We start from the raw sequence: 26,938 nt of genomic DNA on the forward strand, positions 1-26,938 counted from the left end.
AAGTTTACTGTACTAGAAAGCCAATGAATAAAAAAAATGTAAACATAGCAGGAAGGAGCAATAGCAATCAAAGAGGGGGACAGAAACAAGGGGGAGGCGGGGGGAGTAATATGGCGGCCGTCAACTTCCGGTTGGCACTATCAGATCTAAATTTAATCTTGTCCACTGTACAACTTAATTTAAATTTGTAAAACTCAACTGTTAAAGAACCACAAACAAACAAAACAAACTAACACTATACTACAACAAATACAAACAACAAATTTTTGCGGGTTTGAAACTCCAAACTTTCAATGACTGCGTCAATTCAACTGCGCAGTAGGCGAATGCGCAATCAACTTCCGTCCACCTCGCTTAATGCACAAACGGGTTATAATTTGTATTATTGTTACCTCCTGATACTTGTTCTTTTTACTCATTGTAGAAAGCACTTATACCTACCATTGAGTATAGTGTTGGAGTAAAATCATCCCACTTCAAAGTGTTCAATCACTGTTGAGATAGATCCGGTTTTTTGTAAAGTAAAAAACTGACACGGTTGGGCTTTTTCCTGAATTGCTGTTGCAATGTGGCTTGAAAAATGTATGAACGGCAGCAAACAAAAATAACTTACGCAAATAACCTCAAGTCTTGATTTTAAAACGTAAAAATTCATCTAATCCTCAAAAAACTCAATTTCCATAATACAAACCACTATTCCCGCCATATTGGAATTTTTGACAAGCACCTTCTAGGCTTTCTAGTATAGTAGGCGGTGATAATGCGCATGCGCAGTATCGATAACTCAAATCACTCTCCAAATTCACAGCCTACTAGAGGCCACCTTTTTAAAGAACGGTTTACATAGGACATTGGCCGTATATAACTAAAAGGTATTAATTTGATGTTCAAGCCACCACATTCTAAAGAAGAAGAGAACATACTTGTCACTTGTCACTTATCCATATACGTCAACGTCCTCCCGTAATCACCTATCACCACCTGTCTATGTCAAAAACATATGGAAATCAAAAAATTCTCACCCAGTTTTGTTTTTTCCAAAAATTTATTTATTTTTCAGTTTCAGCTCATAAAGACACGTATCATAATAATTCAGTTTTTCATATGAGGACTCAGTGAATCCCGTTTGATGTGTGAAAATTTGTTTGACGCCCTGACGTCACCTTTATTACCATACACTCTACACTATTGCCAATAGGCTACAGATAAGGAAACATTTTATCTTGAAAAGTTTTCAGTCCCCATATAATAATAATGTTAATAAGAGGGGTCTGGTAACACTCCGGGTGACTTTGTTAAATATGTTTAAATCTAAAGCCAGTGTTGTGAGAATTATTGTCAGTGGTTTTCTGCTTGTTGTCATACAATCCAAAGTTACAGAATGCAATACAGAGGAAGTCAAAGTTATGTCCAAAGAAGAACGATTATATTTGCAGTAAGTACGATTTATATACAATTTTAAAAGTCATAGTTAACAACAAATATGCATTAAACATGTTTTTTTATGGTTATAATTGATACCAATATCAATATTTCACACAGCAATTGTTATCTGGAATTGGAAATTTATAGGCACTTAGGTGCTTACTTTACTAATTGTTTTTCTCATATGTATTGTTGCATTTATCAATTTTGTTTGATATTTATTAGAGAAGAAACCAGGGATATGTTTTATCATGCATACAATGCTTATATGGAAAATGCATACCCAGCTGATGAACTAATGCCCCTGAGTTGTCAAGGACGATACAGGGGCTTGACACCTAATAGGGGTGACATAGATGATTCTCTAGGCAAGTAAGTATCTAATTGATCATGTCTAACTCCACAAATTAATTATTATTTTGTTCTACTTTAACTACTGAAAAAAAAATACAATTTTCACCAACTTGAATTTTAAATAGGTGGTTTTGTAAACTGACACTGTTAAAAGTGTCAATAAGTAGGCCAACACACTAAAGTTTGACCTTTGTTTTAAAAACATTATTGTTGTTTTGTTTTTTTTTACTGTTGTTAATATTTTGACCTAATTTTCTGGTCTTAAAGTAAAGGTATTCATACATACCTACATAACTTACTTTAGTACAACCCCTGTTAATTAAAATTTATGGGTTGAAAGAAAAATTGTGCACTTTTTCAGTTGGTATACTGTCATTATGATTCCCAGAGCCATGATGATGACTAATGAATGAGTCTTGTTATGGCCTACTATGCAAGTTCTGGTAATAGATGTCAATGCTAATAAGAAGTTCTAAACACTAAATAAAGCTTCCCAAAAATTTGCTAAAAGCCTCTCTCTATAAGGCTTACATTTTCCAAGAATTTTTTATAATGGTCAGAGGCCTTTAGATACATTTTAGAAATTGCCAGAAGTTTATAAAAGTCCTAAATCATCTCATAAAATCTAATCTAACCAAAACTGCTAGAGGCCTCTAAAGTATTTTTTTAAATGTCAGAGGCTTCTAGGCACTACTAAAATCTTCCAAAAATTGCCAGAAGCATCTAGAAGTATGCTAAACTTACCATTTTCTCTTAAACTGACAGAAAACTGTCTGACTGAGTCAATGAAGGACCTATAAACACTCCAAAAAATGACTGAAAGGTTCTACAAGTGCCCTACTTCTTTGAAGAATTTTTTAAAATAGCTAGAGGCCTATAGAAATACATTTTGGAAATTACCAAAAGCTTATAATAGTGTCCTAAATCTTCCAAAAGTGCTAGAGGCCTTTAAATACTACTGAAAACCTTCACAAACTACCAGAAGTTGCTGGAGATATTTTCAAAATGTCAGATGCCTCTGGAATGATGTAGAAAGTGCCAGACATCTCAATAATATTGAAACCTTTCCAAACAATTTCTTTAAACTGCTAGAAAACTGTAGTCAATGCTGAGAACTTGTAAACACCCCAAAAAAGCCTTCAAAACATTGGCTGAAAGCCTCTACAAGTGCCCTACTCCTTTCAAGAATTTTTTAAAATAGCTAGAGGCCTATAGAGAAACATTTTGGAAATTACCAAAAGCTTATAATAGTGTCCTAAATCTTCCAAAAGTGCTGGAGGCTTCTAAATACTTCTGAATACCTTCACAAATAACCAGAACTTGCTGGAGATATTTTCAAAATGTCAGATACCTCTGGAATCATTTAGAAAAAGCCAGACATCTCAATAATATTGAATCCTTTCCAAAAATTTTCTTAAAACTGTAGTCAATGCTGAGGACCTAAAAACACCCCAAAAACGCCTTACAAAAATTGGCTGAAAGCCTCTACAAGTGCCCTACATCTTTCAAGAATTTTTTTTAAATTTAAGGATAACATTTAGGGCAATATGTTTCAAAATTTGCTTGATACAAAAAACTGGATTAAAGACTAATTCATCCTTTTGCTGGCAGTAAAATATAGAAATTAGTAGTAGAAATATAGAAATGTCTATTAAGCAATTCTTCCTCAGCTATTAATTGCTTTTTATTGGTCTTATTAACCAGTTTTATTGCCTCTATCAACATCTAACAATTTGTCATACTGTTTAGTATTTACACTAAAATATTTTTTTCAGTTTTTCACTCACACTAATTGACACTCTAGACACCTTAGTGATTTTAAATGACATGGAAGAGTTTGAACATGCGGTAAAACTGATTATCAAAGATGTCAACTTTGATAATGATGTTGTGGTCTCAGTGTTTGAGACGAACATTAGAGTAGTAGGGTGAGTTTAATTAACTCTACTAAGTTTAGAAAGCTGCGATACTCAAGTTGTTCTACAGGGGGTTGTTATCTGCTCATATCTTAGCCGATTTCCTACAACAAAGAGATGGTTTTATGTTGTGGTATCAAGGAGAGCTTCTTAATATGGCCAAAGATGTAGGTTATAGATTGCTGCCTGCTTTTAACACTACAACCGGCATTCCATATTCAAGGGTAAGTTAGTTTTTAATACAATTTCATTGTATTGTTTTTAATGTATAGAAATTTCATTCATTTCATTCAAGAGGAAAATTTAGAGTTTAAAGTTAATTGAAGCTGAACAAATTTTCTCAAATAATTAAATAATTTTAATTTTTGGTGGAAGTTTAACACAAAGCATTAAATACACATGACTTCTACAAAGTAACTTGTATATTTAAAAAAGCTTTATTAGTACATACAAAATTTTAAAACTCTTTGTCTTCTGTATACCTTTTTTTCCTACAAAGCTCCTGCTAACAACAAAATTCAATAAATCTGTCAATTGAGTATTTTAAAGGAGCAGCTGTGAATTTTTAAATTGAAAATTTTATTGGTTTTGAAAGGATATTCAGAGAAAGAAAGAAATTGAATTAAATCTTGGAATTTATAAAGTGCTGGATTTAAAGACAAATCTGCTTATCGACGCTTGTAGAGATAGTAATCAGACAGTAAAATTCTTAAATAGTTAAAAACAGAACGTTCAAGATCGTAGCTGTGTGGCACTGCTAGAAAGTAAACCAAATTGTTGGGTCTTCAAAATGCTGTCTGAAAAATGAAAATCTATCTTTTTATTTCTCTCACGACTTTTAAACCAACTTGAAAGCTAATGAACAACGGACTAAAATGAATTAAATATCTAACAGCACAATAATGGTTCTTAATAGACAGGGTGTCCCTAAAATGATTGTACAACGCTTAATCACAAATTTCTTGGTCAAAAATAATCTATCTAAGCAAACTTACCTATATCCAAAGTTGCTTAATTTTGCCCCTACAGGGCGCCAAAGTTCTCAAGTTAATATCCTTTTTTTAAATAATTCTTAATCGCGCTTATTGATTTTTACGTTAGTATCAAAAATTACTACATAAATTTAGGGGGATACAAATTACTGAATTGGCGTGAATGAAAATTATAGCCGGTTCGTGATTTTTAGATTAATCTTCGTTATGGCATTAAAAGCGACCGAATAGAGCATTTAAGAGAAACTTGTACTGCCTGCGCCGGCTCAATGATCTTAGAGATGGCCGCCCTATCTCGACTCACTGGAGAGCCAATCTTTGAAGAAAAAGTATTTAAATATGAAAAACAAAAGTTCTTGTTGTTAATCAATAATTTTAGGCCCACAAAGCCATGGATGAACTATGGAAAATGCGTCATCGTAGCTCAGATTTGATGGGTACAGTACTGAATGTTCACTCAGGTGATTGGGTGAGAAGAGACTCTGGAGTTGGTGCTGGCATTGACTCCTACTATGAGTATTGCCTTAAAGCTTACATCCTCTTAGGGGATGATAAGTACTTGCATAGATTTAACCGGCATTACAATGCTGTAATGAAGTACATATCTCAGGGACCGATGTTGCTTGATGTGCACATGCACAGGTCTGATTGTCACATCAATTTTGCAGAACTTTACTTAACTAAAAACCTTGCAGACCTCACACAACTTCTAGGAATTATATGGATGCTTTGTTGGCTTTTTGGCCGGGTTTACAAGTACTGAAAGGCGATATCAAGCCTGCTGTTGAAACTCACGAAATGCTTTATCAAGTGATGCAAAGGCACAATTTCATTCCTGAAGCGTTTACTACGGATTTTCAGGTTAGGACGTAACAGTTCAGGGTTACTAATGTACAGTGGTGTTTCGTAGGTTCATTGGGGTAATCACCCTTTAAGACCAGAGTTTTTGGAGTCCACCTACTTTTTGTACAGCGCCACGGGCGACCCATACTATTTAGATGTGGGAAAAAATGTTTTGAAGAGTTTGCAGAAGTATGCCAGAGTGCCTTGCGGTTATGCCGCTGTTAACGATGTACGGACAGGTAAGTTAACTTGCTTGCAAATTATAAGTGGTAGGTTAGAGCCGGTTTGGTGGTTGTATAGGTAAAAAGGAAGATAGAATGGATTCATTTGTGCTGGCCGAGACTTTGAAGTATTTGTATCTGCTGTTTGCGGACAAAGATGACATTCCAGTGAACTTGGATGAGTTCATTTTTAGTACTGAAGGACATCCATTTCCTTTAACTTTGTCAGGGCATGGGGTCAATTCATCGAGAAGCGTATCGGGTAAGTTTCAAATTATTATTTAATGTTCTACTAAAATTACAATCTTACTCACTATTTGAAAATTGACAGAGAAACTTTGAACATTTTAACATGTAATATGTGTCTTGATACCATTACGTCGGGGGTACACTAAATATTGTCTGTTACATAATTTGAAAGTGCACTCCATGACATACAGGGTGTAAAAAGACAGTCAAAGTGGGAGAAAAACTTGCAAAAAAATAAAAGTTTTAAGTTACAGTCATTTTACCAATAAGTATTTTATTATTTTTTCTTACATAGTGACTTGTGTGTCCAAAGAAATATCCGAAAAATGGATATAACATCGGATTTTAAATTCGATGGCAAAATGACGTTTAAGTAATCGCTTTATTTCAGTGCATTCGGAAGAAAATTTTCAAAAAAAAAAGAAAGAAAAAGAATGATTTTAAGAAAAAAAAAAAGAATGATTTTAGATAGTTTTTTTTCTGTCATATAGTGGGTTTGGTTGATATTTTGGGACCTGTTTTGGAGGTTTTTCAATTTTTGGTCTACAAAAGGTATTACTGAGTGTTTTCGAAAAAGACATACTAACAAAGTGGCATATTTCTTGGATGGCAGGCAGATGATTATCAGTGTTTTCTTCTGCAACTTATAAAAAGTAATTTGAACTTACAAAATGTCTCAAATTCAGAGTCAGAGACACAAAGTTAAATGAAAGAAGGTTTACTTATTTTTGTATGAAACAATGTACTTTTTCAAATGAGTGTTTTGGTGATATCAGAAAAAGCAACATTTTTAAAAATAGTTTTGTTTATTTCCACGTTGATTATCCATTCAGATTGGAGATACAAGAGTCAGTTTGATCCAATCAGCATTAGTTTTTGTTTTCAAATACAGTTCGGTCACTTTAACAGTATTGAAAATTTGTCATTTTTTGTGTCGTAGATGCCGAAGTGGAAACGTCAGAGTTTGCAATGTCGTGCCCTAATACGCTTTCACTATTTCCTGATGCTTTACGCAAGCCATTAAAACACATGGTGGACGGAATGTGTCCTCGAAGAACCAATAAAAGACGGTAAGTGCAATTAGCTTGCCGAAATGAAAAATACACAGTTGCAGAAATGAAAAATACACAGTTTTAACAAGAACCGTTACTACTACGGCCTGCTTTAATACTTTCTAACAACTTTAACTTATATCTTAAATTCTTTAAAATTTACAAAGGCTGACTGCTAGCGAATTTTCGGCAGCCAATATCAACCATCTGAAAGTCCTTAAAGAAATGGGTATCAGTATCATAGCCCTACGAGATGGTCGCGTCCAGTTACTACACACTCCAACTTCAGTGAGTTTGTTGCATTAAATGGGGAAAAATTGCAAATAAAAAGTGTCTTTCACAGGCTAAATCTTCGCTAGATGCTGAAGAAGGACTCATGTTTATGCAAGAAATGGCGGAACTATCTAAAATACAGGCTCAACAGCCTGATCCTACACCGCAGGCGGTTTCTTTTCCTTTGAAAGATGAAACGACAGGGGGAAAAACAGAAATTATTACTGTTCAAGTTGGTCCGGCACAGTTTGGGGAGGTACTTAAAGGTACATACAGACTGTTTATGATTTTAATGTATTTCGAGTGTACATTTTTTTTTTCAGGCGACAAGATTATTAAATCAAGGGCTGTGAAGTTTGCACCTTTTAATGGATGCAGCGATTTGGATGAACAGCAACGTCCTATCCTTGCTAAAGGAATTATTGCTATTATTGAAAGGGGCGACTGCATGTTTGTTGATAAGGTAAGGAAATCGTTTTTGTCGGGTAATATTCTTAGCTTACATTACAAATTTTGAGGTGTTAAATAAATTAAACTAAATTGCATCAATGTTTTTTTGTATGGATAACTGTAATATTTATTTTGAATGCTAACTTAGAAGATATTACAGAATACACATCTAAAAAACTTGAACTGATCTGTTTGAATATCAGAGCTCTTACAACTAACATTTCAAAATTTAGTTTGTATTGTTTAATTTCAGGTTCGTAGAGCACAAAAATTCGGAGCAATCGCGGCTATTGTCGTGGACAACGCCCCCGACAGTAGCGCTTCAACCTCTCCCATGTTCTCCATGTCAGGTGACGGCACCGACGACGTTAAAATACCGGCCGTGTTCATGTTTTCCCAAGACGCTCAAAAACTTTTGAAGGCGCTTTACATCAATCCTCTGATGGAAATAACCATACGTGAAGCGAGCACCGTTACCAATCTGGAAACTGAGGAGAGCATGTTTCAGAAACTGAAGGTAAGGGATTGGTTTGGGGGTTTTACGGTTAATTTTTTTGAAATGTTTGGATTAGGTTTCAGTGCAGGAGTTTTTGAATAAACACGCTGGAATGGTGGTTGGGTTTGAAAAGACTGTAGAAGAGGGGGTGTTCAAGGGTTATGTGGGCAGTGACAAAGTCAGAATTGTTTTGGAGAAGAGTAAGATTGAGGACATTCTTTTTTCGGGAGGTAAGCTCTAAATTTTTTGTTTTAAATATATTCAGAAGGTGTATTTTATGACATTCCATGAAAAATACCACTCATATAGTATAACTTTTTTTTAATATAAAAACAGAATCTGTAAAATTGCAAAAGCAAGATTTATTTTATTTTTAGCACTCACAAAGCTACTTTAGTTTTAATTTTTATTGTTTTAATATAATTAATTTAAATGACAGGGTTTGTGACACAAGATTGTGACTACACTATTCACTTTCAAAAAAGTTTTGATTCTGGGATGGATAGACCTATTGAAGGTATCTTTTAAAAATATTTTCAAGATGTACCAGTTGTCCCAAATGCAGAAAAAGTATCAAAGTCATGTTTTTTTCAAATGGAACACCTAGTATATTACTTTATTTTCAGAATCTACGTTGAAAATAAAAGGTAATTTCATTGATGTTTGATAGGCCTAAACTTTACAGTTTCTCAGATATTCCTTAATTTGTAAAAATGTAGAACAAATATTAACATTTAAACATTCAACCCTCTTCTGAGATTCATTGACCAAAATTGGTTTGGGCGCTGATAACAGAATAAGTTTCATGATCCAAAAGTGATAAATTGTCTAGCTCATATAAGGGGTCTCAAAAAATGTACTCAAAAACTAAAATTTTGAAGTAGTATAAACTTGTCAAAATTAAATGGAACCCCACCAATTTTATGGTTACAGTATATGAAAAATTTAATTACCTATCGAAAATTATTAAGGTTTCATACCGCTAATTGTTAACGTTTTCTTGGAAAATCGACATATCTTAAATTAGAGCTGACTTTGACTGATTTTTGATATCGTTCAAGATATTAACTTTAGTTGCACGTCATAACAAAGGTGATTCTATTGCCAACCTAACTTACTGGACAATAACATTGCATAGATACGGAAATTTAAATTACGCGCCTTAAAATGCGTTGGCAATAGTACGCAATATTGTCGTCTGTTTTTCGATTTTCTTGCTATCGAGCTATTCCGATCACCGATTATCTCACCCGATCGTTATAGGTCTCGAAGTGTCAAAAAGTGTTGACGTAAATATCAGCGTTTTTGAAATTTGTTGTGACGTGTGATCCTATTTTACGTTCCTGTGATCGTTAAACGGTTTACTTGTGGACAAACAACATTCCAACAATGTGCCACGTAGCTGTCTGTTATGCCAAAACCGTCGAATACTAGCTCCAAACAACTTTATTCTATTAGATTTATGTGTCTCCAGTACTAAAGCTAAGTATTATCATTTACTAGCATGAGTAAGCTTATTCAACCGGTAAAAAACATTGAATTGTTAAGCCCCTACCTGAAAATCTACGCAAATAAACGTGTCTCTATTATTACTCAAAGTTTATCCACAAATGCATAGTAAAACACATCAGTTCTCAAAACCCTCAACTCAGGGTCTCCTAAACACGCTTAATCTAAGCTTCCCTCACTCCCAATACCCCAAAGGGTAATTAAAACAGTAAAAACCACTCAGACCTTTCTGTAAATGCAATTCAAAATGTAAACAAACATGGTTCTGACATTACATTTCAAATTTGAAAGTAAAATCATATTCTTCAATTTCGGTGATGACGTGCAACTAAAGTTATAATAATCTGGGTATACATACATATCTATCGTTCTAATCTAACTAAAGCTTAGAATAAAATAGCGGCTTAATACTTTGTAAATCTGCTATACAAGTTAGAAAAATAATTCATAAAAATGTTTAAAACGGCGACTACAAACACAAACATACCTACTCCGTTTTTGAATCCTTCAGCAACATTATTAAGTATCTTAATGGATATACTCCTAAAAATTTCGCTAATTCGCTATTTAAGCTGTAATTTAAAACAGTTTGAATCTGTTCGAGAAATGTTGACTTTCCAAGAAAACGCGAACAGCTAGCCATAGAAGACCTCAATAATTTTCGATAGATAATTAAATTTTGCATCTACTTTAACCATAAAATAAGTGGTGTTCAATTTGATTTTAACCAGAAAGTTTAAAGGTTGCATTTATTGGTGAAAAATTTTGAGACATGTATGAGCTAGACAATTTCACACCCAAGGATCCTAAAACTTGATCATTTGGCAGTTCCCAAGCCAATTTTGATTAATAAAAATCAAACAGAGGTTCGGTGATTAAACCTTTAGACGTACCAAACCTTTTATTTTCAACGTAGATTCTGAAAATCCACTAAAATACTAGGTATTCCATTTGAAAAAATATAACTTTGATACTTTTTCTGCATTTGGGACAACCGGTACATCTTGAAAATATTTTTAAAAGATACCTCCAATAGTATATCCATCCCAGAATCAAAAGTTTGTTGAAAGTGAATACTTTAGTAACCATTTTCCGTATCGAATAACGTGAATAACCCTGTATACAATTGGATGTTTAAAGTTTTCCAAAATTTTATTTTGGTAATTTTCTTCTAAATTTCAATTAATTATTTGATATCTATTTACACAAAAAAACACTACAACTTTAAAAAATTATTACCGTCATTGTAGACAAGCGTCCAAAGCCTCAATGGTCTTACGTCACTAAACAACTACTCAAAACCATACAACAGTCAGAAGAGAAACAACTAACCATTCCATTAACGATGTTGCGAATTTACTACAAAACCCTGAACGGCAACACTGTGTATTTAGACAGCCCTCAAGAACAAACCAGATGGCTTCTAAGTGAACTAACCAAAGAATTTTACTCAAAAGACACGGACGACTCTTTGATTACGCCTCTACCACCTGGAGAAACCTCGATTCTTACAAATATTGAAAAAATTGCTGAAGAAATTCGCGGATTAAAAAACGATCCCGATGTGGTCGTGGATAAGGAGTTTGAAACGTTGTCTTCCATTTTGTTGACGCACAGTAAAAATCAGCTGCTTCAGATCATTGAAAACCGGAATTTTCTGGATGCCTTATCCGGTTTAGATGGAGGGAAACAGGACGATTTGGTTGTCGGGGAGAAAAACGTGGTGGACCGGAGTAAAAACAAAAAAAGGGAAGAGTTATGATGTATTTAATTGTGATTTAGGATTTAACTAATTAAATCTCAGTCAGTTAAACGGGAGAGAGTTACAAGGCTCGGACGCGTTTTTTTAGGCGGTTTTATGGTGGTAAGTTTGGAAATTATTACTACAGACAGGAAGTGAATACAGACAGTATTTTAATTATCCTAATTTAACAGTCATTTTTTGTTGAACTCCAGTTGTAATCGGTAACTTATTACCTAGTTTAAATAAGTCTTCCTGTTTTAATTTTTATTAGGTTTGAAGAAAAACTTTATACAGGGTTTCCTAAAAAAAAAACACCACCACAAGATAATTTTATACACACCTTCCAATTAAGATTAAACTTGTTGATTGTTAAAGAACTTAATTGATTTGTATTAATTTATTTTGTTACGTAACTGTTGCTGTTATTTAATAACTTACAAGTAGGTACGATTTTTTTAGCTCCATTTACTTGGCGAACTTTTTATAACCACCATTTTCCAGTTCCGAGTTGATTCATGATTGTGTACAGAAATGTATTAAATGTAAAAAATTTAAAAGATATATTTTTATAATGTATAATTAGTTGTTGTTTATGTAAATAAAAAATCGCCTTAAGACTAGTTGTTTTTTCATTTGCCTCCAAATATGTTAACTTGTGATTTTACTGTGTTTGAGCAAAAAAATGTTTGACTTGAGTTGCAGAGTACAGAGGGGTTGTTATTTTAATATTTCTTGTAAATCTTGTACTTAATAATTAACACTTTCACAAATTATCCCCAAACTTTTGTCTAGCACACACTGCAGAGGAACTACTGACCAATTAAAGACTAGAATTATAGTTTAAAGTTATTGCTGTTTGTGTAATTATGGGTGTCTAAGTAAATGAGGTGACATCACTTACCTGTGTTATCTCTCTCTCCTCTTCATGGAGGGAGCAGAATGAATTTGACGTCATGCTGACGTAATTTATTGTCATTTGGTGCCAATTTAATGAGATTAACATTAAATTGGCTACAGTTTTGTTAAATTACTATTACATCATCCTGACATCAAATTCGCTTCATAGAGCGTCAAAACAAATGCTAAGTCATGCTAAAGAAAGTGTCTGTCTTGTATTTATTACTGTTGTGTTTTAATTTAATATAAAGTTAAAATTGGTGTTGTAAAGCTTCCAAATCGAATATTGTATCTACTTACTTTATGAAACAGAGCCTATTATTACCTAATATGGGGTTTCAACTGTAATTTTAGTGCAAAATTCTGTGTTTCCTATAAAATATTAGTGGTCAAAAGGCAGCCTGGACCATAAAGTACCCAATTAACAGCAAAAACACAGCTTTATAGCAGTTTTTAAAACAAAAATAAGTTAAATACTTACATGTAACTTTTACATAGATTTGTCATTCCATATCCCGGAAAAACAGCGTAGCATGTTGCTTCACACTTATACATTAGAAAAATGCTGTTCACTGTTCGATATAACCTGGAATACGGGAAAAATTGGCTGGAATGCTGGAAAGCTGGAAATAGTGAATTTTTTTTTAAGCGCCCAGTCAAAAATTTTAAATTTAGGAAAAATTAACCGACAAACTGACGCCATTTTTTGACTTGACATGACAGTATTTTGACAAATACCTGACTCCATATATGTCTGTTCTTTTCTGGTACATTGCAAAATGAGAGAATTGAGGATTTGAAGAAGGAAAAAGGATAGTTGTTTTGAATACCACACGGTGTTGCCAGATTAAATCTGCCAAGAATGCAGCATTGCCGGCTTGAGATTACCTCGGCTGTACAAAAATGACACCGAAACCATCAACCAATGAGAGCGCCAGTGCCAGAACTGCCAGATCCTTTTAAATGTCAATGATAATAACAAACGTTTTATAATATTTAAATTTTAAACAAATTTACTTTATTAACCAAACCATTAATAGGAGAAAAAATGTTTCATTGAGCAAACTCCTATTACTTTAAAGTGCAGGAAGTAATGGCTGACAGTCAGACATGAAGAAGCTAATTGAAAGTTTTTAGGGCAGACTTCAAGCCCACATTTGGCACTTTAAAAACTTCTCTTCAACTGCAGTGTAAGTCCAGAATTTAAGAGGTCAAACATAAACTAACATAGCGTTTATCACCAAGAACTAAAGTACAGTACAATAATATTTTTTAGTCAGATGAGCAACATGTCAGAGACCCTAGAGCTACAACAATTGGTGGATGACGAAGAGGATGAAGACATCAAGTTCCAGCAACCCAACCTTAAATGTCGCAAATATCCTTATTTGGGCATTATTCTAGCTACTCTAAGTGCATTGTTTTTCTCCCTCTGCTCAGCCATAGTAAAGTGGATGTCAGATGTTAACCCAATGGCCCTGGCAGCTTACAGGTTTGTTGGAGTGCTATTACCAACACTTCCAATACTTATATACAACCAAAAACCTTGTTTTCCTAAACAGAAGCGTATAATGTTAATTTTGCGCTCATTTACTGGGACCACTGCTTTAATGTTAAGCTTCTATGCCTTTAGGCATATGCCCTTAAGTGATGCTTCTGTTATAGTATTTTCTGTACCAGTATTTACCACAATTTTTGCCAGGTTGTTTTTGAAAGAACCATGTGGTTGGTTTAGTGTTGTTTCTGTGATTGTCACTCTGATAGGTGTAATTTTAATAACTAGGCCCCCAGCTATATTTGGAAGTACTGTAGAATCTCTTGGGGATAATGGACAAGCTCCAGAAATTTGGGGTGCAGTGGCTGCCTTCAGCTCCACTCTTTTTGGGGCCAATGCCTTTGTAATCTTAAGAGCCTTAAAGGATGTTCACTTTTCAGTAATAATGACAAATTTTGGTACTTTTGCTTTAGTTCAGTGTTTGATAGTTTCCTGGTTTATTGGAGCACTGTGTTTGCCTGTTTGTGGTGTTGATAGGTACCTTATAGTGGCCTTAGCAGTGTTCAGTTTTCTTGGCCAAATTCTACTTACTATAGCACTGCAAATTGAACAGGCTGGTCCTGTTGCAATAGCCAGAAGTACGGATATTGTGTATGCTTTTATTTGGCAGGTGTTATTTTTTGATGAGGTTCCAAACAGGTTCTCGATAATTGGTACTATTTTAGTTATGTCATCTGTGATTTTGACTGGTTTGAGAAAGTGGGTGTTGACATTGCCCTATGATGCCTCTGTAAGGCTTCGATTGAGGTTTTTAACCAAGTAGTTGGTTACTTTTGTGCCTGTACTAATAATAAGATATTCCCTAATAGTTGTATAAATCACCCTTCATTTACACTGATATAATAACTAGTCATTTTTTCATTAAATACCTAAGTAAACCATGCCTTAAATAGAATGGGATTGTAAATTTAATGCTTTGTTTACAGCTGGTTTTTCTACTTGGGTGAATGGATTTTAAGGACTTTTGAATTTTAAAAATATCATTTTATTTTTTTTCAGCAGTTTAACAAGGTTTTTGAACATTCACTGTTTTAAGTATAAGAGTGTTACTGAGATATAATCACAATAAGAAATCATCCTCCTTGTGTGATCATGAGTGTCAAGCTCACTAATTATCAAATCAAATCAAATTATGCTTTATTGTCCAAATAATCAAGTTCCTACTGACAAAGCTAAATTAAACACTAGATAATATTACAATCATACAATTTCACATAAAAATAAAAAAAAAAAAAATATTGCTAGTCAATGATTTATATTTATTTTTCTTATCATAAATTCAGTAATATTTCTGTTAGAAATTAAAAGTGAATATAAATATATAAATAAATATTTTTAAATTGTGTTTTAAATGACAGTGAATACAAAAATACATTTAAAAATTTGAGTTACCATTGCTTAATATTTTACAAATATTAAATGCCTTGAATTGTATAATAATGATGTCTAGACATTGACGATTCAATTAAGAAGATCTTGAAAATTACATACAAATTTTGAAAAACCAGTAAAATCCGTTCATCCAATTTGAAAAAAACAATTGTTCAACAAAGATCCAAATATTTGTTTATCTTGCTTTTTTAAGCAGTTTATGTAGTCTGTCTCACTTAAGATGAAAACATCTATGTCGTTTTATTACTTTTTTAGGTAAATACATAATCTTTGGGTAGCAGTACGTTTGGTGACGTTTCACTGCTAAAACAACATTGTTACCAAAAAAGAACCTAAAGAAGACATTACCTAAAGAAAGAACTTAAACGAGACATACCATTACAATGAATCCCACTGATCTCAGCAACATTTTTATAGTAGAGGTACATATTTGTAGCTTCTTATACACACTAAGCACACCATACCTCCATTAAATCTCTTTAACTTATTGTGAAAAAGGTATAAGTAAAGTTCCTTACTATGTATCATTTAATACCATAAGTAATATACAATTAAAAAATGTATATTAGGTATACAAGTAACCAAAGATTTCACTATGTATGTATGGCTTGATTTTTATAACCTTCAGTACGTACTATATTAACACTTGTTGCCATATACTCTCTCTACTTTTTGTTATGGTTGGGTGTTACATTGGTCGCAAAAGTATGTAATGTTTCTGCAACTAAAAGTATTGTAAAGTATTAAAATTCACATTTAACAATAATTTTTTATACTTATTAGGTTGTGTCATGTATTCTTGATATTGATGTGATTCTAATTTTGTGTTAGTCACCGTTTATACCACTGTATTAACCATATCTAGTCATTGCAACCAAAGTTTATATTTAATTATGACATAGTGATTGATTTTCTCCATTAATAATAATTATACTTGATTGATTTTAATAAAGTTTTGAAAATTATGAAAGTAACTTATTAGTTTAAGTCTGCAGGAATTGAAGAGTCCCATCGAGCGTGAAAGTAATTTCCCGCAATTGGTGGTCCTAAACAGTATTGCCTGGCAAAATCCCTGATGGAAAAGTTTGTTCTGTTAGCGAGGTTTGGTTCATTTACTGTGATTAGTCCACATTGCCGGAAAACGAAGAAAACGTAACGGTGAAAACCGTGAGTCCTTCTTGGTTGCGCTCCTCCGTATGGTACTAAAGTTTGACCGGTGTTCAAGTCGTTTCCTCTAATGTTGATCACTAACCAATGATTGATAGATCTAAAAATTGTTAGAATTAATTCTCTAAATCCCTCATAGATATTCAAAAACTAATTAATTTTAACATCACTTTGTCTAATCACTTACTCATTAGTACGGTTAGCCCTAGTAGGAATATCAGGATCAACCATACTTAACGTATACAACTGATTCGGTTGAGTCTCCCATCGCACTTGGGGTTGAGGTATAACCTCAGTGGGGGTTAGTTCCTCCCCAAAATTAACCTCCTTACCATTGGGATAAATAACTGTAATTTTAGCGTTGGGTGCTTCATCTAACACGTCTGGAATTACACCTCCGAGGAGTAGTTTCTGAAATTATACATTTTATTTGCTTAAAATGGTTATAATGAGTTACCAACAACATACCAAAGCAACCTCACTGTAAGCCACTAGAAATTGTGCCTTACAAGCTAGCACAACACACGCGTACAACAAGCTTTGGATATACATGATGATTGTCTAGTTGTGGGTGTGCTGATCTTTATACAATGTTGGAAAAGGCCACCATAATGCGGAAGAACCGCAAAAAACGCAGTTTTTATTAAAAAGTAGAAACAAAAACAATATAATCATGATTAAGCAAATAACGAAATACTAGTTTTTTCTTCATAGGTGTTGACAGTTTTGATTCAGATATTGCAGTAATAAAAAGTCTGCTTAGCAACTGGAATAGTAATAATCGGTTTTTTATGTGTAATATTTTTAATTTAAGTATAATTTGCATATAATACGTTGTAGTAAAGGATTGTCGTAATGATATAAGCAGTAAATAAGGTAATGAACAGCTATAGAGAGTATTCAAACTTAAATATAATGGGAATATTCCTTTTTCGGTACACATGCATTGTAAATTCAAGGGGTTATTTCAAACTCTTTGTTTTAGAGATACAGGGTGAACAAAATTCTCTCACCCTGGAAACAAGCTTTAAGACATCTTCTAGTCATTCATCATCTTATGTATCTTCAATACAGAGTTTTGCAAAAATCAGTACAAACTTCTCTTAGAAGAACCCAAGAAATAATAGGTATTCAATAAAAGCTTTCTGTTTTCTGGCTTTGCATTGAAATGCTAAACCACTGTGGAATGGCTAATGGCATCTTGAACCAATTTTTAGTATAAATTACCATATAAAGAATGACTGATAATACCGATTTACTGAAAAATGTAATATTGTATAGTTGTCTGTCAATTGTCAAGAAAACACTTAATAGCTACAGGACTTTATTGTTATAAAAATGGGCTACATTTTTTCCATTTCTTACAAAACTTACGTAAATCGGTACAATAATTACAGCACACAAGTTTAGACAAACTAAAATCACGTTATCAGGATGACATATTTTTGTTACCATTGAACTATTCCAGTCAAAAATTGATAGTAAATTTTTGTAATGTTTGATTTTCGGTATACAATATGACTAACTATCGATTAGTCCACTCAGAAAAACTGTTCCTTGACGATGCTTTTCTATTCAATTCAGAAACGCTAGTTTGACGACGTTTCATCACCACCTTCTTCAGCATATCGCCCACGCTGCTGTTCAAGATGACGTCAATACAGCTGGTGCTCGACGATTGTTTTGATGGTTTGAGCATCTGCTTCTGGTGACGTTGGATAGTCTGATGGTCCACGCAGGAAATTGATCTTTCTCTGTTTAACATTGAGGTAGAGGTTGTTGTTGTTGGTTTATCTTCAGCCATTTGAGTCTAAAAGTCATTTAATGTTACATTTAAGTTTGTTTATTATTAGGAAACTTAACCAAGTTGGCTGAAATTGGTTGAGAGTAGTACGACTCGTTTGAGCCTTCATCTGGTTCACTTCGCTTCATGGCATTTTGCAGAATTTCTGTGATTCTTTGGGAACATCTGATAGTTTCTTGCACCTAACATAAAATTGTACTTATACAGACTATAAAGAACAAACAAAATTAGGATGACGTCTGGAGGTAATTGTTACCAACTCAACGTTTTTTACACAAACTTCCTAATTTTGTGTGATTTTTTCTGTAGTTACAATTATTGTAACCTGTAATACCTCATCCACAGTTAATATAACACATTCCAAGGAATTTTTCTCGGTTACATCTCTTTGAGTGCTACTCAAACTTTTGCGTTCCTCCGATTGGTCGTCAACGGTTTTGTCGAAAATACCGTCAGAACTGAAGGTTTGTTCAGTTGATAGTTGGCACAGTCTTGAGTTGCTGTAATTCAGCCAGAAGTTGTTCCATTCACCCACTTTATTGTCCACGTCATGATCTGAATTAGAAAAAATGTGTGTAATATTGTGTGTTAGTATAATGAGAGTTGACTCACCTGGCTCATTTGATATGACAGTTTCAAAATATTCACTGTTAACAGACTCAAGCCAACTAAGATAGCTGGAACTGCTCAAAGAAGAAGCTGAACATTTGTCATCAAATGCATTCTGATGATTAGCCAGATCGATTAGTGAGTCTTTTCTGTCTGAGGTAGAGTAATCCAGAGATTGTGATGGTCTGCTGAAGAATTGAACGTTTTGTTGAAACCTTAAAAAATCGTTTTTAAAAGTACCTGGATATTTTTGCTAATTCTTTACACAGGGCATCTTGGTTAAGGTTCCGCCGTTCCGATATAGCTGTCAAGCTATGCCTGTATTGGGAGTCTTTGTGATATCTTTCAGCTGGTGTAGTGTCATCTGCAAATTTTTTGCGAAGGTTGTTATAAACTAAAATAATTGCATTTTTCTTGGAACTTTACCATCTTCCGTACTACTTGTTGAAGTAACCCGATCCTCTCTAAATGGCGCTCGTCTAACCACAGTACCACTTCTAATAAACGTCGAATCACACGAATTTGGAACCAGCAATTCCATCAGGTTCTCCTGACTCGACGAACTGTTGGAAGACTGCGAACCATCATTAGACATATTGCTAGGACGTTAGAATCACGTTACGAGTATAGCACCAAATCTTTCACAAACAATAGCATTTTGCCTAAAAATTGCCCATTAAACCGTCACGTAGATTAATTTAGCTGTTAGTATCGATTAAAAACTGGACTGGCACACGTGAATTTAGGCGATAGAATAGTGGATTCACGTGGATCTTAAAGAGCGAGAGATTTTACGGATGGAAGGTCGATGAGCAATCTCCATGCCAACGATTATCTACTATAACGGAAAGTTAACCCTTTTTGATTTACAGGTGGGTGGAAATGATAGGACTTATACAGGGCGTTGGATTTTTTTTAGTAATAAATAGCTAATGATTTTTTTTGACACAAAAAGTATATTGCATATATGATGCATACGTCTAAAAAAAAGTGTTTTTTAGAACAGATGGGAAGGCCAATTAGGAAAAATTCCTCAATATGAACAACATGACTAAAGTAAAGGCAGGAGACACTTATACGGAAGAGATACCGACACCAGGAGGCATCAGACAAGTTGACAGCCTTAGCCCATTTCTGTTCAATCTCTTAATGGACAGAATTATAGAGGAAGTATTATCACTAAATATGGGATACCGAATGGGACAGAATAAAACAATCAGCATGGTATGCTACGCCGATAATGCAGCTATTTTCGCGGAAACGGAGGACGATCTATAGAGACAACTACACAAATTCTGCCAGGTCAGCCAAGCGATGAACATGACCATATCTATAGAAAAAACGAAAAGCATAACCTTTGCTAAAGATCCCGTAAGATGTAAGCTGGTAGTTCAGGACAAAATCATCGAGCAAGTCTCACAATTCAAATATCTGGGTATGGATCTGTCGAGTTATCACGACTCAGTGAAGGACCTAAGAAGCCAGATCAACAAAGCGCCTGCCATGTCGGGCTGCTTAAGGCAGATAATATGGGCGAACGAACATGAAAAAGGATAGCAAGGTTAGGATCTATAAGACTTGTATCATTCCAATCATGACATACGGAATAGAAACCAGAGAAAAAACCAAGAAAACGAAAAGAATGCTTCGAGTAGCCGAAATGAAAACGCTCAGGACTGTAATGAGAAAAACAAGAATAGACCGAATTAGGAACACTGGCATTAGGGAACAATGTGGGGTGCAAGACATCGTAAGATGGGGGAGACAAAGAAAAAGATATTTGTACACTCACGTGAGAAGAATGGAAGAGCGAAGACTGCCACGTATCGCACTTGAAGGGAAACCAATAAGGAAAAGAGCATCCGGAAGACCACCTAAGAGATGGAAGGACAGCTGACAGTTCACCTCCCAGGAACTGATCCAGAGGAACCTGCAAAACTAACAGATCGCGAGATCTTAAATATGAATAAGAAGAAGAAGAAGAAGTTGTTTTTCTGTGACTTGTGGGGTGTTTGGAAAATTGGAATTCTCAATATTTTCATAGTTGTCTCTTTTTTTTCCATCTAGATATATTTAAGTCGGCCGCTCCTGCTCCGGACTATGATCTCAGTGTCATCCGCGTAGAGCGCTAAGCTGGTCCGCTGCGTTCTAGGTGGATCTGAAGCATAAATGTTATAGAGAAATGGCGACAGTACTGCAACTTGCTGCACTCCTTCTTCTATTTCCCTATAACTCGAGTACACGCTGTCAATTTTGACTCGGAAGCGACGAGCTGAAAGAAAAGATCTAATTAGTTTTACCAGGCCGACTGAAAAGCCGGCATTCAGCATCCTGATTAGAAGTCCTCTGTGCCAAACCCTGTCGAAGGCATTGGAGACGTCTAGCAGCACGGCACCTGTCGTTTCTTTCCTGTTGAACCCTTCCGTGATGTACTCGGTCATCCTCAGGACTTGGACTTCCGTTGATAGTGTCTTCCGGAATCCAAATTGCTCGTCGGGGATGACGTGCAGGTTCTCTTCTTGAACGCGTGTACTAGGCTTTATCAAATTGATGCTGATATAACAAAAATGGGACACTTTATATATCTGTATAAATTATACGGGGTGTCACGACTAACCGTATACAGATACACACAGTATAGGTACAGTCACTTTCTAGAAGGGAGAGTTATCAGTTTCAGCCCCAAAAATTTAAATGCGTTAAGTAGGTTTGATTTGAAAGATCTTTCTCTTAGCAAGTCCAGCTTTTTTAATAAACAGAGTATAAATATTTAAAAATAATATATTAATATAAAAATTCCACTAAATTTTATCCTAAGGCTTCTCTGTCATCTGGTACACCCTGTATGCCCACGGATACTCTATGCTACATCACCTTTACTATTATTTAATCAGCTTTAGAGATTTAGATAGCCGGCATGTAAAGATACATTTGATCAATTTGTCGATCAGTTATTTTTCCACATTGCAACTGTAATAACTTTTATTCAATGGCGCAAGTGGAAAAACAAACTACCACCGGTTTAAAGTCTGTTAACACGAGACACCATTGTTATTCTGAAGATGACCACAAACGAACAGAACGTTTGGTCAATGATCCAGCTAACAATTTTATGTCAGAAGTAGACGAGAGTACGAATAGTGATGAAAAATCACGTACTAGAGAGAAACGTGAAGCAGTAGGAGACGTCCCAACAATTGAAACGTGCATTCCAACTTGTCTTCCAAATTGTGAACATACAGCAGGTTAGTTCTAAATCTTTCGATTTGTAAAATAAGCTTAATCATTGTTGTGGTTTCAGTTTGCAAAACCTGCCACAATTTTTGAGCACTGGAATAACGTTGGTTATTCCAATTGGAATAACGTCGTGACGTGGGAATAAAATATGTAAATATCTACTAAGTATATGAAAACTTTATGTTGTTTTAAATATTATTTTATATTAAATAAAGATGAATTGGATTTTATGTGGAATTTTTTGATATCCCAGTTTTTGTTTAAAAATTTATAAATTTAAGAATATCTAGTACCTAGTACCTAGTCGCCAGGTGAATGTGACAAAGTGAGAACACACATTTAATATCTTTAAATTTGGCTTAATCTTGTGGAATGTGGTGTTTGATTCGTTAATTTGCAAGCAAAGCAAAACAAACACAAGTTTAATAGTATAAAGATAACCAGCATTCATTTTGTATACTATTTTGTATATAATTCCCTACAACTGCCTGTGGAACTTTATTGGGATTTTTTAAGATTAGATGATTTTGTGCTTCAACTTAATCCCATTTTATTAATTTAAGTATTAATTTATTTACTAAAATTATTAGGCGCAAATATCTAGTTTTGGCCATACTATAAATTTTACAAAGTTGTTTTAATTACACCAACTATCTGAAAAAGGTTAACAAAATAAATAACGCCGATGTTTCAATATGTTGCTATTACTGGATTATAGTTCTCCGAGTGACAGTGTGTAGGATCTGATTCTGGGATGAGGCTAATCTCTTCACTAGCTTCTTCTCCATCATCAATGCCTTAATAAAAACCATTATCTCCGCTTGAGAGAAGGAATCTCCCCATTATTGAGGCTGCTACCAAAGAGGTTGGTTTTTATGTTTGAGATTGTGTCACATTAACACAGCAGGAATTTCTTTCTTTTTTGTCTCCATATCTTCCTAAGCCTGAGAGGAAACCTGGACAGGTTTGCTCATTGCTACCAATACTTTACTCTTCTCTTGGTTTGATACTTCAAGAAATGTTTTACGAGTTTAGAGCTTGTTGGTTCTTCAATTTGAGCTCTGTACTCAAAAGTACTGTAAAAGGGTTGGCTGTTAGCCAGAATATAGACTTACATTACACCATATACAATTGAGGTATATAAAGTCAGTTGAGGGGGTATTTTACCATTGGGTCAAAATATTTGTTTCTTGGACCAAACTCTTCTCTCTGTGTGTCGTTATTACAACATTGAGGAAGGCTGAACTGCAGACAGTGTATCCAAAAGAAAAGAACCCAATTGCTGCTAAATATTCGTTCTCAAACGCAAATATTAACGGGAATCACACAATCAACCATTGTCCAGAAACGATTATAAGCTACTCAACCAAAAGTTGCTAGGTACCACTTACTTTTTGATAACATATACTCAAAGGTATGTAAGGTTTAACATTTTGACTCCCTTTTCTTAATGAAATAAATATAAAAAGGAATTAAAGAAACTTTTTTCTTCCAAAATCTTTCATAATATCACAATAGTTAATTTTATCAAATATTAATTGGTTTATTGCTAATATTTTCAATTATTTTCAACTTTGTAATAAGTCATTAAGTTCCTTCTTATTTTCCTGATCAGTAAGCATTTGTATGCAAGTGTTTTATTTTAGAAGCATCATTTAATTTAAGTCATTAAAACAGCAACATTTATCTAATATATCGAATCTATTATTTAAAGAGGATGTCTTTGCTAGTTTTCCAATTTAATAGCTCCATATGGAGCAAATTTTGATAGTTGTCGTTCTCAGAAAGAACCCAATTAACGTCTTTATTGGATAGATAACCATCACAACCATTAAATTTTCATTCATAGAGTTATAAAATACAATAAGAGTACTTGTATTGATTTTTCTATTTTCCAAGCATGATTTGCAGTTTTATAGCTTCATGGCGTAGCTTATGACAATTATCACCTTTCTGATAGACAAAGCATTGTCTTAAATGGTCTTAAATAGACTGTCACATAGTGCTTCTGCTAGAATCCTACTTATAAATGTATAAAAGTGTATTCATGTTGTTTATAATGGCTTTGCTAGTTTCCAAGAAATCTTTCCAGATTAATAACTCCATGGAGCAAATTCTGACTGTTGTCATTCTTAAAAAATACCCAATTAACGTCTTTCTTGGACATTTAACCATCACAACCACTATAATTCATAGAATTATAAAATACAGCAGGAGTGCTTATATTAACTTTCTTACTTACTACTACTTGTAAGAATTTAGTTTTATTGCTTCATGACGCTGATTTTGAAGTCTTTAAGTTCTGCTACATATCTTTATTGGACTGCCATCAGTCACAACAGCAAATTGTAGTTCTTAAGCAAATTTTTTACTTTTGGAAGTAACAGAACAACGTTTTGAAATCGGCCAAGTATACCTATGTCATTAGCAGGAATAGCTGAATGAAGGAATGTTTGTCGATAATTGCCAAATATATAATTTCAAAAGGTGTTCGACTAGTTTTGGCGGAAAAATGAATTGTTCGACTGGAAAACCCCACAAACCGTTAATTCCGTATGGTTTTTTTGAAATTTTTATACTGATAAATAGCTTAGCTAAATCATATAATAAAAGCGTTAACTAAAAATAGATTAAATTTCGAATGCATTTTTATACTTATATGACAAATCCTACAATTGGTTTACTCAGTATTATAAATTACTTATATGAACTTATTACACAACGTCTTGCAGATTACTTCCCTAATATCTTGATTTTTTTTAAAATGCAGATCGTTGAGAGTTTGTAAATATAATACAAATTGCTTCTTAGGAAGCTGTAAATGCCTTTATAAATCAAATTTGATGATATTTATAGTCGAGTTACATTAATTTTTACTATAAGGGTAGTAGTTAGTCAGATTTGTCAGTTCTCGTAAGTTATCAAATACCAATAAGATACTTTCATTATTTGGTCTTTAAGACTATGATCATTATGGCAAATTTCACAATTATTTTTCAATTATGCTGTCACGATTAAGCTAACTGGGTTATTTTCCAAATATTCCAAGATATAGATTAGTGAAACATTGCTCACAAACTGCGAAAATTTCTATTTGTACTAAAAAAAAAACTTACTTAAATTTCTCGTTGGAAAACCCTGCATTTCCGTAAACTTCTATAATGCTATTATTACATTATTGACACTTATTCAGGGTTATTTAAACAGATTTGGAGATTTAGATAGCCTTCATAAAAAGATCGAATTGAGCAATTTGTCGATCAGTCACAAACCTGCAAGGTTTCTACTTTCCCACACATTGCAGAAAATTTAATCCATCAATGACGGATCAAATAAAAAAACAAACCACCGTACCTGCAAACACTGCTGATAAGGAAACCGGTTGCCACTGCCACGCTGAGGATGCCAACAAAAGACCGAAACGTGATGCACCAGTTAAAGAGTGTTTGCCTGATGGTTGTTGCGGTTTCTGTTCACCTTATGCAAAAGGTGAGTTTTCAATGGTCTGATATATTTGATTGTTAATTATTGAGATTGTTTTAGGTTGCAAATGCGTGTTTGATGGTGAAAATGTAAATTTAAAAACGGGAAAATTATAAATCTAATTTTGAAGATCAAAGATCATTGAGACTGTGTGATTCTTACTCTCTTTGAGATTGTGGATTAGTTTTACAACAAATGGAATTGAAAACTTTTTTAAGTCATTTTTAACCTATTTTTTGTATTTTCAGTACTTATTAATAAATAAGTGGTAATTTGAAATTTGAATTTTTTTTTTTGTATGAGTAGTTGACCCCCAAAAGTTAATACTTCTTAAACACTGAATGTCATTGAATTATACTGATATTTACCACCTGACATTATATACAAAGTAATAGTATATTATAAACCTAGGGACCAAAGTGCCGCTTTTAATCCCGCGGCGAAAGGATTAAAAGACACTTTACTCACGAGGTTTATATACTATTTTATGCACTTTAGAATGCGAGAAACTAAGAATTAAAATTCACAAAACTAACAGTAGATCACTGATTGACACCTCGTATTACTGATAGTTATCATTGATTGTTGTTGGCATGGTGGATTCACTCAAAATTGATTGTGCCCTGTAAGTGATGCTATGGCTTTATTACTTTAAATCTATAAAGTGGGATCAAAAGTGCACTTTTAATCCCTACAGTGCATAAAGTATTTTTTCCTTTATGAAAAGTGTTTGAAACAGTATATTATTTATGATGTCTAACTTTTTTTGATCACGTGTGTTATCGTATGCATTTAACCTATTTTTAGTATATCAAACAAGAGTTGTTTACTCTTTTTTTTACCAGTTTATTGATTGGATTAATGTTTTGCGATAGTAGTCGTTGAGATAACCGCAGCTTTCCGAAAAATCTAGCGAAAAATGTTTATCATACATTTTTTTTGTAAATGTACATAGAATTTTTATTTGGAAAGTATTGTTCTGAGAATTAGTTCAGTTCTGGAAAAAAAACAGTTTACATCTATAAAGGTCTGTAAATGTACACTGTGGGCTTATCCGTAATTATATAAGTACAAGGTTGTTAAACATTGTTAAATATTTTAATTTTTTTATGGTTGTTTTTAACCAGAAATAAAAAATAGTTTAAAGTTTGTGACTTTTTGTATTTTCAAAGGTGAAATCCTCTGAATAAGTAGATTACGAACATGTAAAAAAACGCTAATCTACAAGGCTACAGAGAAGCTTTAATTGCTGTATTTGTACAGAAAATTA

The 26,938-nt window shown here is 33.8% G+C and overlaps 4 protein-coding genes and 2 long non-coding RNA genes across 7 annotated transcripts; 4 read left to right on the top strand and 2 right to left on the bottom strand.

The window, feature by feature from the left end:
- Window positions 1–977: 977 nt before the first annotated feature.
- On the top strand, window positions 978–12,144 carry Edem2 (ER degradation enhancer, mannosidase alpha-like 2). The gene is made up of 16 exons (XM_081974965.1): window positions 978–1,435; window positions 1,651–1,797; window positions 3,555–3,707; window positions 3,766–3,919; window positions 4,882–5,016; window positions 5,067–5,329; window positions 5,383–5,548; window positions 5,598–5,769; window positions 5,831–6,013; window positions 6,941–7,070; window positions 7,220–7,340; window positions 7,396–7,591; window positions 7,649–7,788; window positions 8,029–8,292; window positions 8,348–8,501; window positions 11,031–12,144. Exons 1-16 carry the CDS (start codon window positions 1,302–1,304, stop codon window positions 11,540–11,542), a joined length of 3,024 nt encoding a protein of 1,007 aa, XP_081831091.1. The 5' UTR covers window positions 978–1,301; the 3' UTR covers window positions 11,543–12,144.
- Window positions 12,145–13,344: 1,200 nt separating this feature from the next.
- LOC145725827 (solute carrier family 35 member G1) lies at window positions 13,345–16,338 on the top strand. The gene is made up of 2 exons (XM_081974726.1): window positions 13,345–13,611; window positions 13,698–16,338. Exon 2 carries the CDS (start codon window positions 13,702–13,704, stop codon window positions 14,737–14,739), a length of 1,038 nt encoding a protein of 345 aa, XP_081830852.1. The 5' UTR covers window positions 13,345–13,611; window positions 13,698–13,701; the 3' UTR covers window positions 14,740–16,338.
- Window positions 16,237–17,366, bottom strand: LOC145725828 (protein D2-like). Its single transcript, XM_081974727.1, has 3 exons — window positions 17,004–17,366; window positions 16,723–16,946; window positions 16,237–16,635 (listed from the first exon to the last, which is right to left on the bottom strand). Exons 1-3 carry the CDS (start codon window positions 17,085–17,087, stop codon window positions 16,347–16,349), a joined length of 597 nt encoding a protein of 198 aa, XP_081830853.1. The 5' UTR covers window positions 17,088–17,366; the 3' UTR covers window positions 16,237–16,346.
- A 480-nt stretch (window positions 17,367–17,846) lies between these two features.
- On the bottom strand, window positions 17,847–20,840 carry LOC145725826 (uncharacterized). Of its 2 annotated transcripts, none has more exons than XM_081974725.1 (6): window positions 19,375–20,840; window positions 19,189–19,312; window positions 18,952–19,133; window positions 18,674–18,894; window positions 18,399–18,521; window positions 17,847–18,345 (listed from the first exon to the last, which is right to left on the bottom strand). In XM_081974725.1, the coding sequence occupies exons 1-6, from the start codon at window positions 19,541–19,543 to the stop codon at window positions 18,061–18,063; spliced, it is 1,104 nt and encodes a 367-aa protein (XP_081830851.1). In that variant the 5' UTR covers window positions 19,544–20,840; the 3' UTR covers window positions 17,847–18,060. The 2 variants fall into 2 exon arrangements, with proteins under 2 accessions (XP_081830851.1, XP_081830850.1); XM_081974724.1 differs by having other exon boundaries at window positions 18,952–19,136; window positions 19,375–20,839.
- A 1,059-nt stretch (window positions 20,841–21,899) lies between these two features.
- On the top strand, window positions 21,900–22,416 carry LOC145725829 (uncharacterized). The gene is made up of 2 exons (XR_014177405.1): window positions 21,900–22,193; window positions 22,250–22,416. It is a non-coding gene; the product is annotated as an uncharacterized LOC145725829 (long non-coding RNA).
- A 3,024-nt stretch (window positions 22,417–25,440) lies between these two features.
- LOC145725831 (uncharacterized) lies at window positions 25,441–25,947 on the top strand. Its single transcript, XR_014177406.1, has 2 exons — window positions 25,441–25,674; window positions 25,729–25,947. It is a non-coding gene; the product is annotated as an uncharacterized LOC145725831 (long non-coding RNA).
- The last annotated feature ends 991 nt before the right edge of the window (window positions 25,948–26,938 follow it).

The sequence above is a fragment of the Ips typographus genome, linkage group LG3 (genome assembly GCF_016097725.1).
Source record: "Ips typographus isolate SLU linkage group LG3, UJ_Ityp_2.0, whole genome shotgun sequence".
In the NCBI taxonomy this organism is placed as follows: domain Eukaryota; kingdom Metazoa; phylum Arthropoda; class Insecta; order Coleoptera; family Curculionidae; genus Ips; species Ips typographus.

Bases quoted from the DNA above. Each gene is read 5' to 3' on its own strand.
- Edem2 (XM_081974965.1), top strand. From the start codon at position 1,302: ATGTTTAAATCTAAAGCCAGTGTTGTGAGAATTATTGTCAGTGGTTTT. The intron at 1,436-1,650 runs GTAAGTACGATT...GATATTTATTAG, and splicing joins GAAGAACGATTATATTTGCA to AGAAGAAACCAGGGATATGT. The intron at 3,708-3,765 runs GTGAGTTTAATT...GTTGTTCTACAG, and splicing joins ACGAACATTAGAGTAGTAGG to GGGGTTGTTATCTGCTCATA.
- LOC145725827 (XM_081974726.1), top strand. From the start codon at position 13,702: ATGAGCAACATGTCAGAGACCCTAGAGCTACAACAATTGGTGGATGAC.
- LOC145725828 (XM_081974727.1), bottom strand. From the start codon at position 17,087: ATGTATATCCAAAGCTTGTTGTACGCGTGTGTTGTGCTAGCTTGTAAG. The intron at 16,947-17,003 runs GTATGTTGTTGG...GTATAATTTCAG, and splicing joins CTTACAGTGAGGTTGCTTTG to AAACTACTCCTCGGAGGTGT. The intron at 16,636-16,722 runs GTAAGTGATTAG...AACAATTTTTAG, and splicing joins AGGGCTAACCGTACTAATGA to ATCTATCAATCATTGGTTAG.
- LOC145725826 (XM_081974724.1), bottom strand. From the start codon at position 19,543: ATGTCTAATGATGGTTCGCAGTCTTCCAACAGTTCGTCGAGTCAGGAG. The intron at 18,895-18,951 runs GTGAGTCAACTC...TTTCTAATTCAG, and splicing joins TGTCATATCAAATGAGCCAG to ATCATGACGTGGACAATAAA. The intron at 18,522-18,673 runs GTATTACAGGTT...ATTTTATGTTAG, and splicing joins TTATATTAACTGTGGATGAG to GTGCAAGAAACTATCAGATG.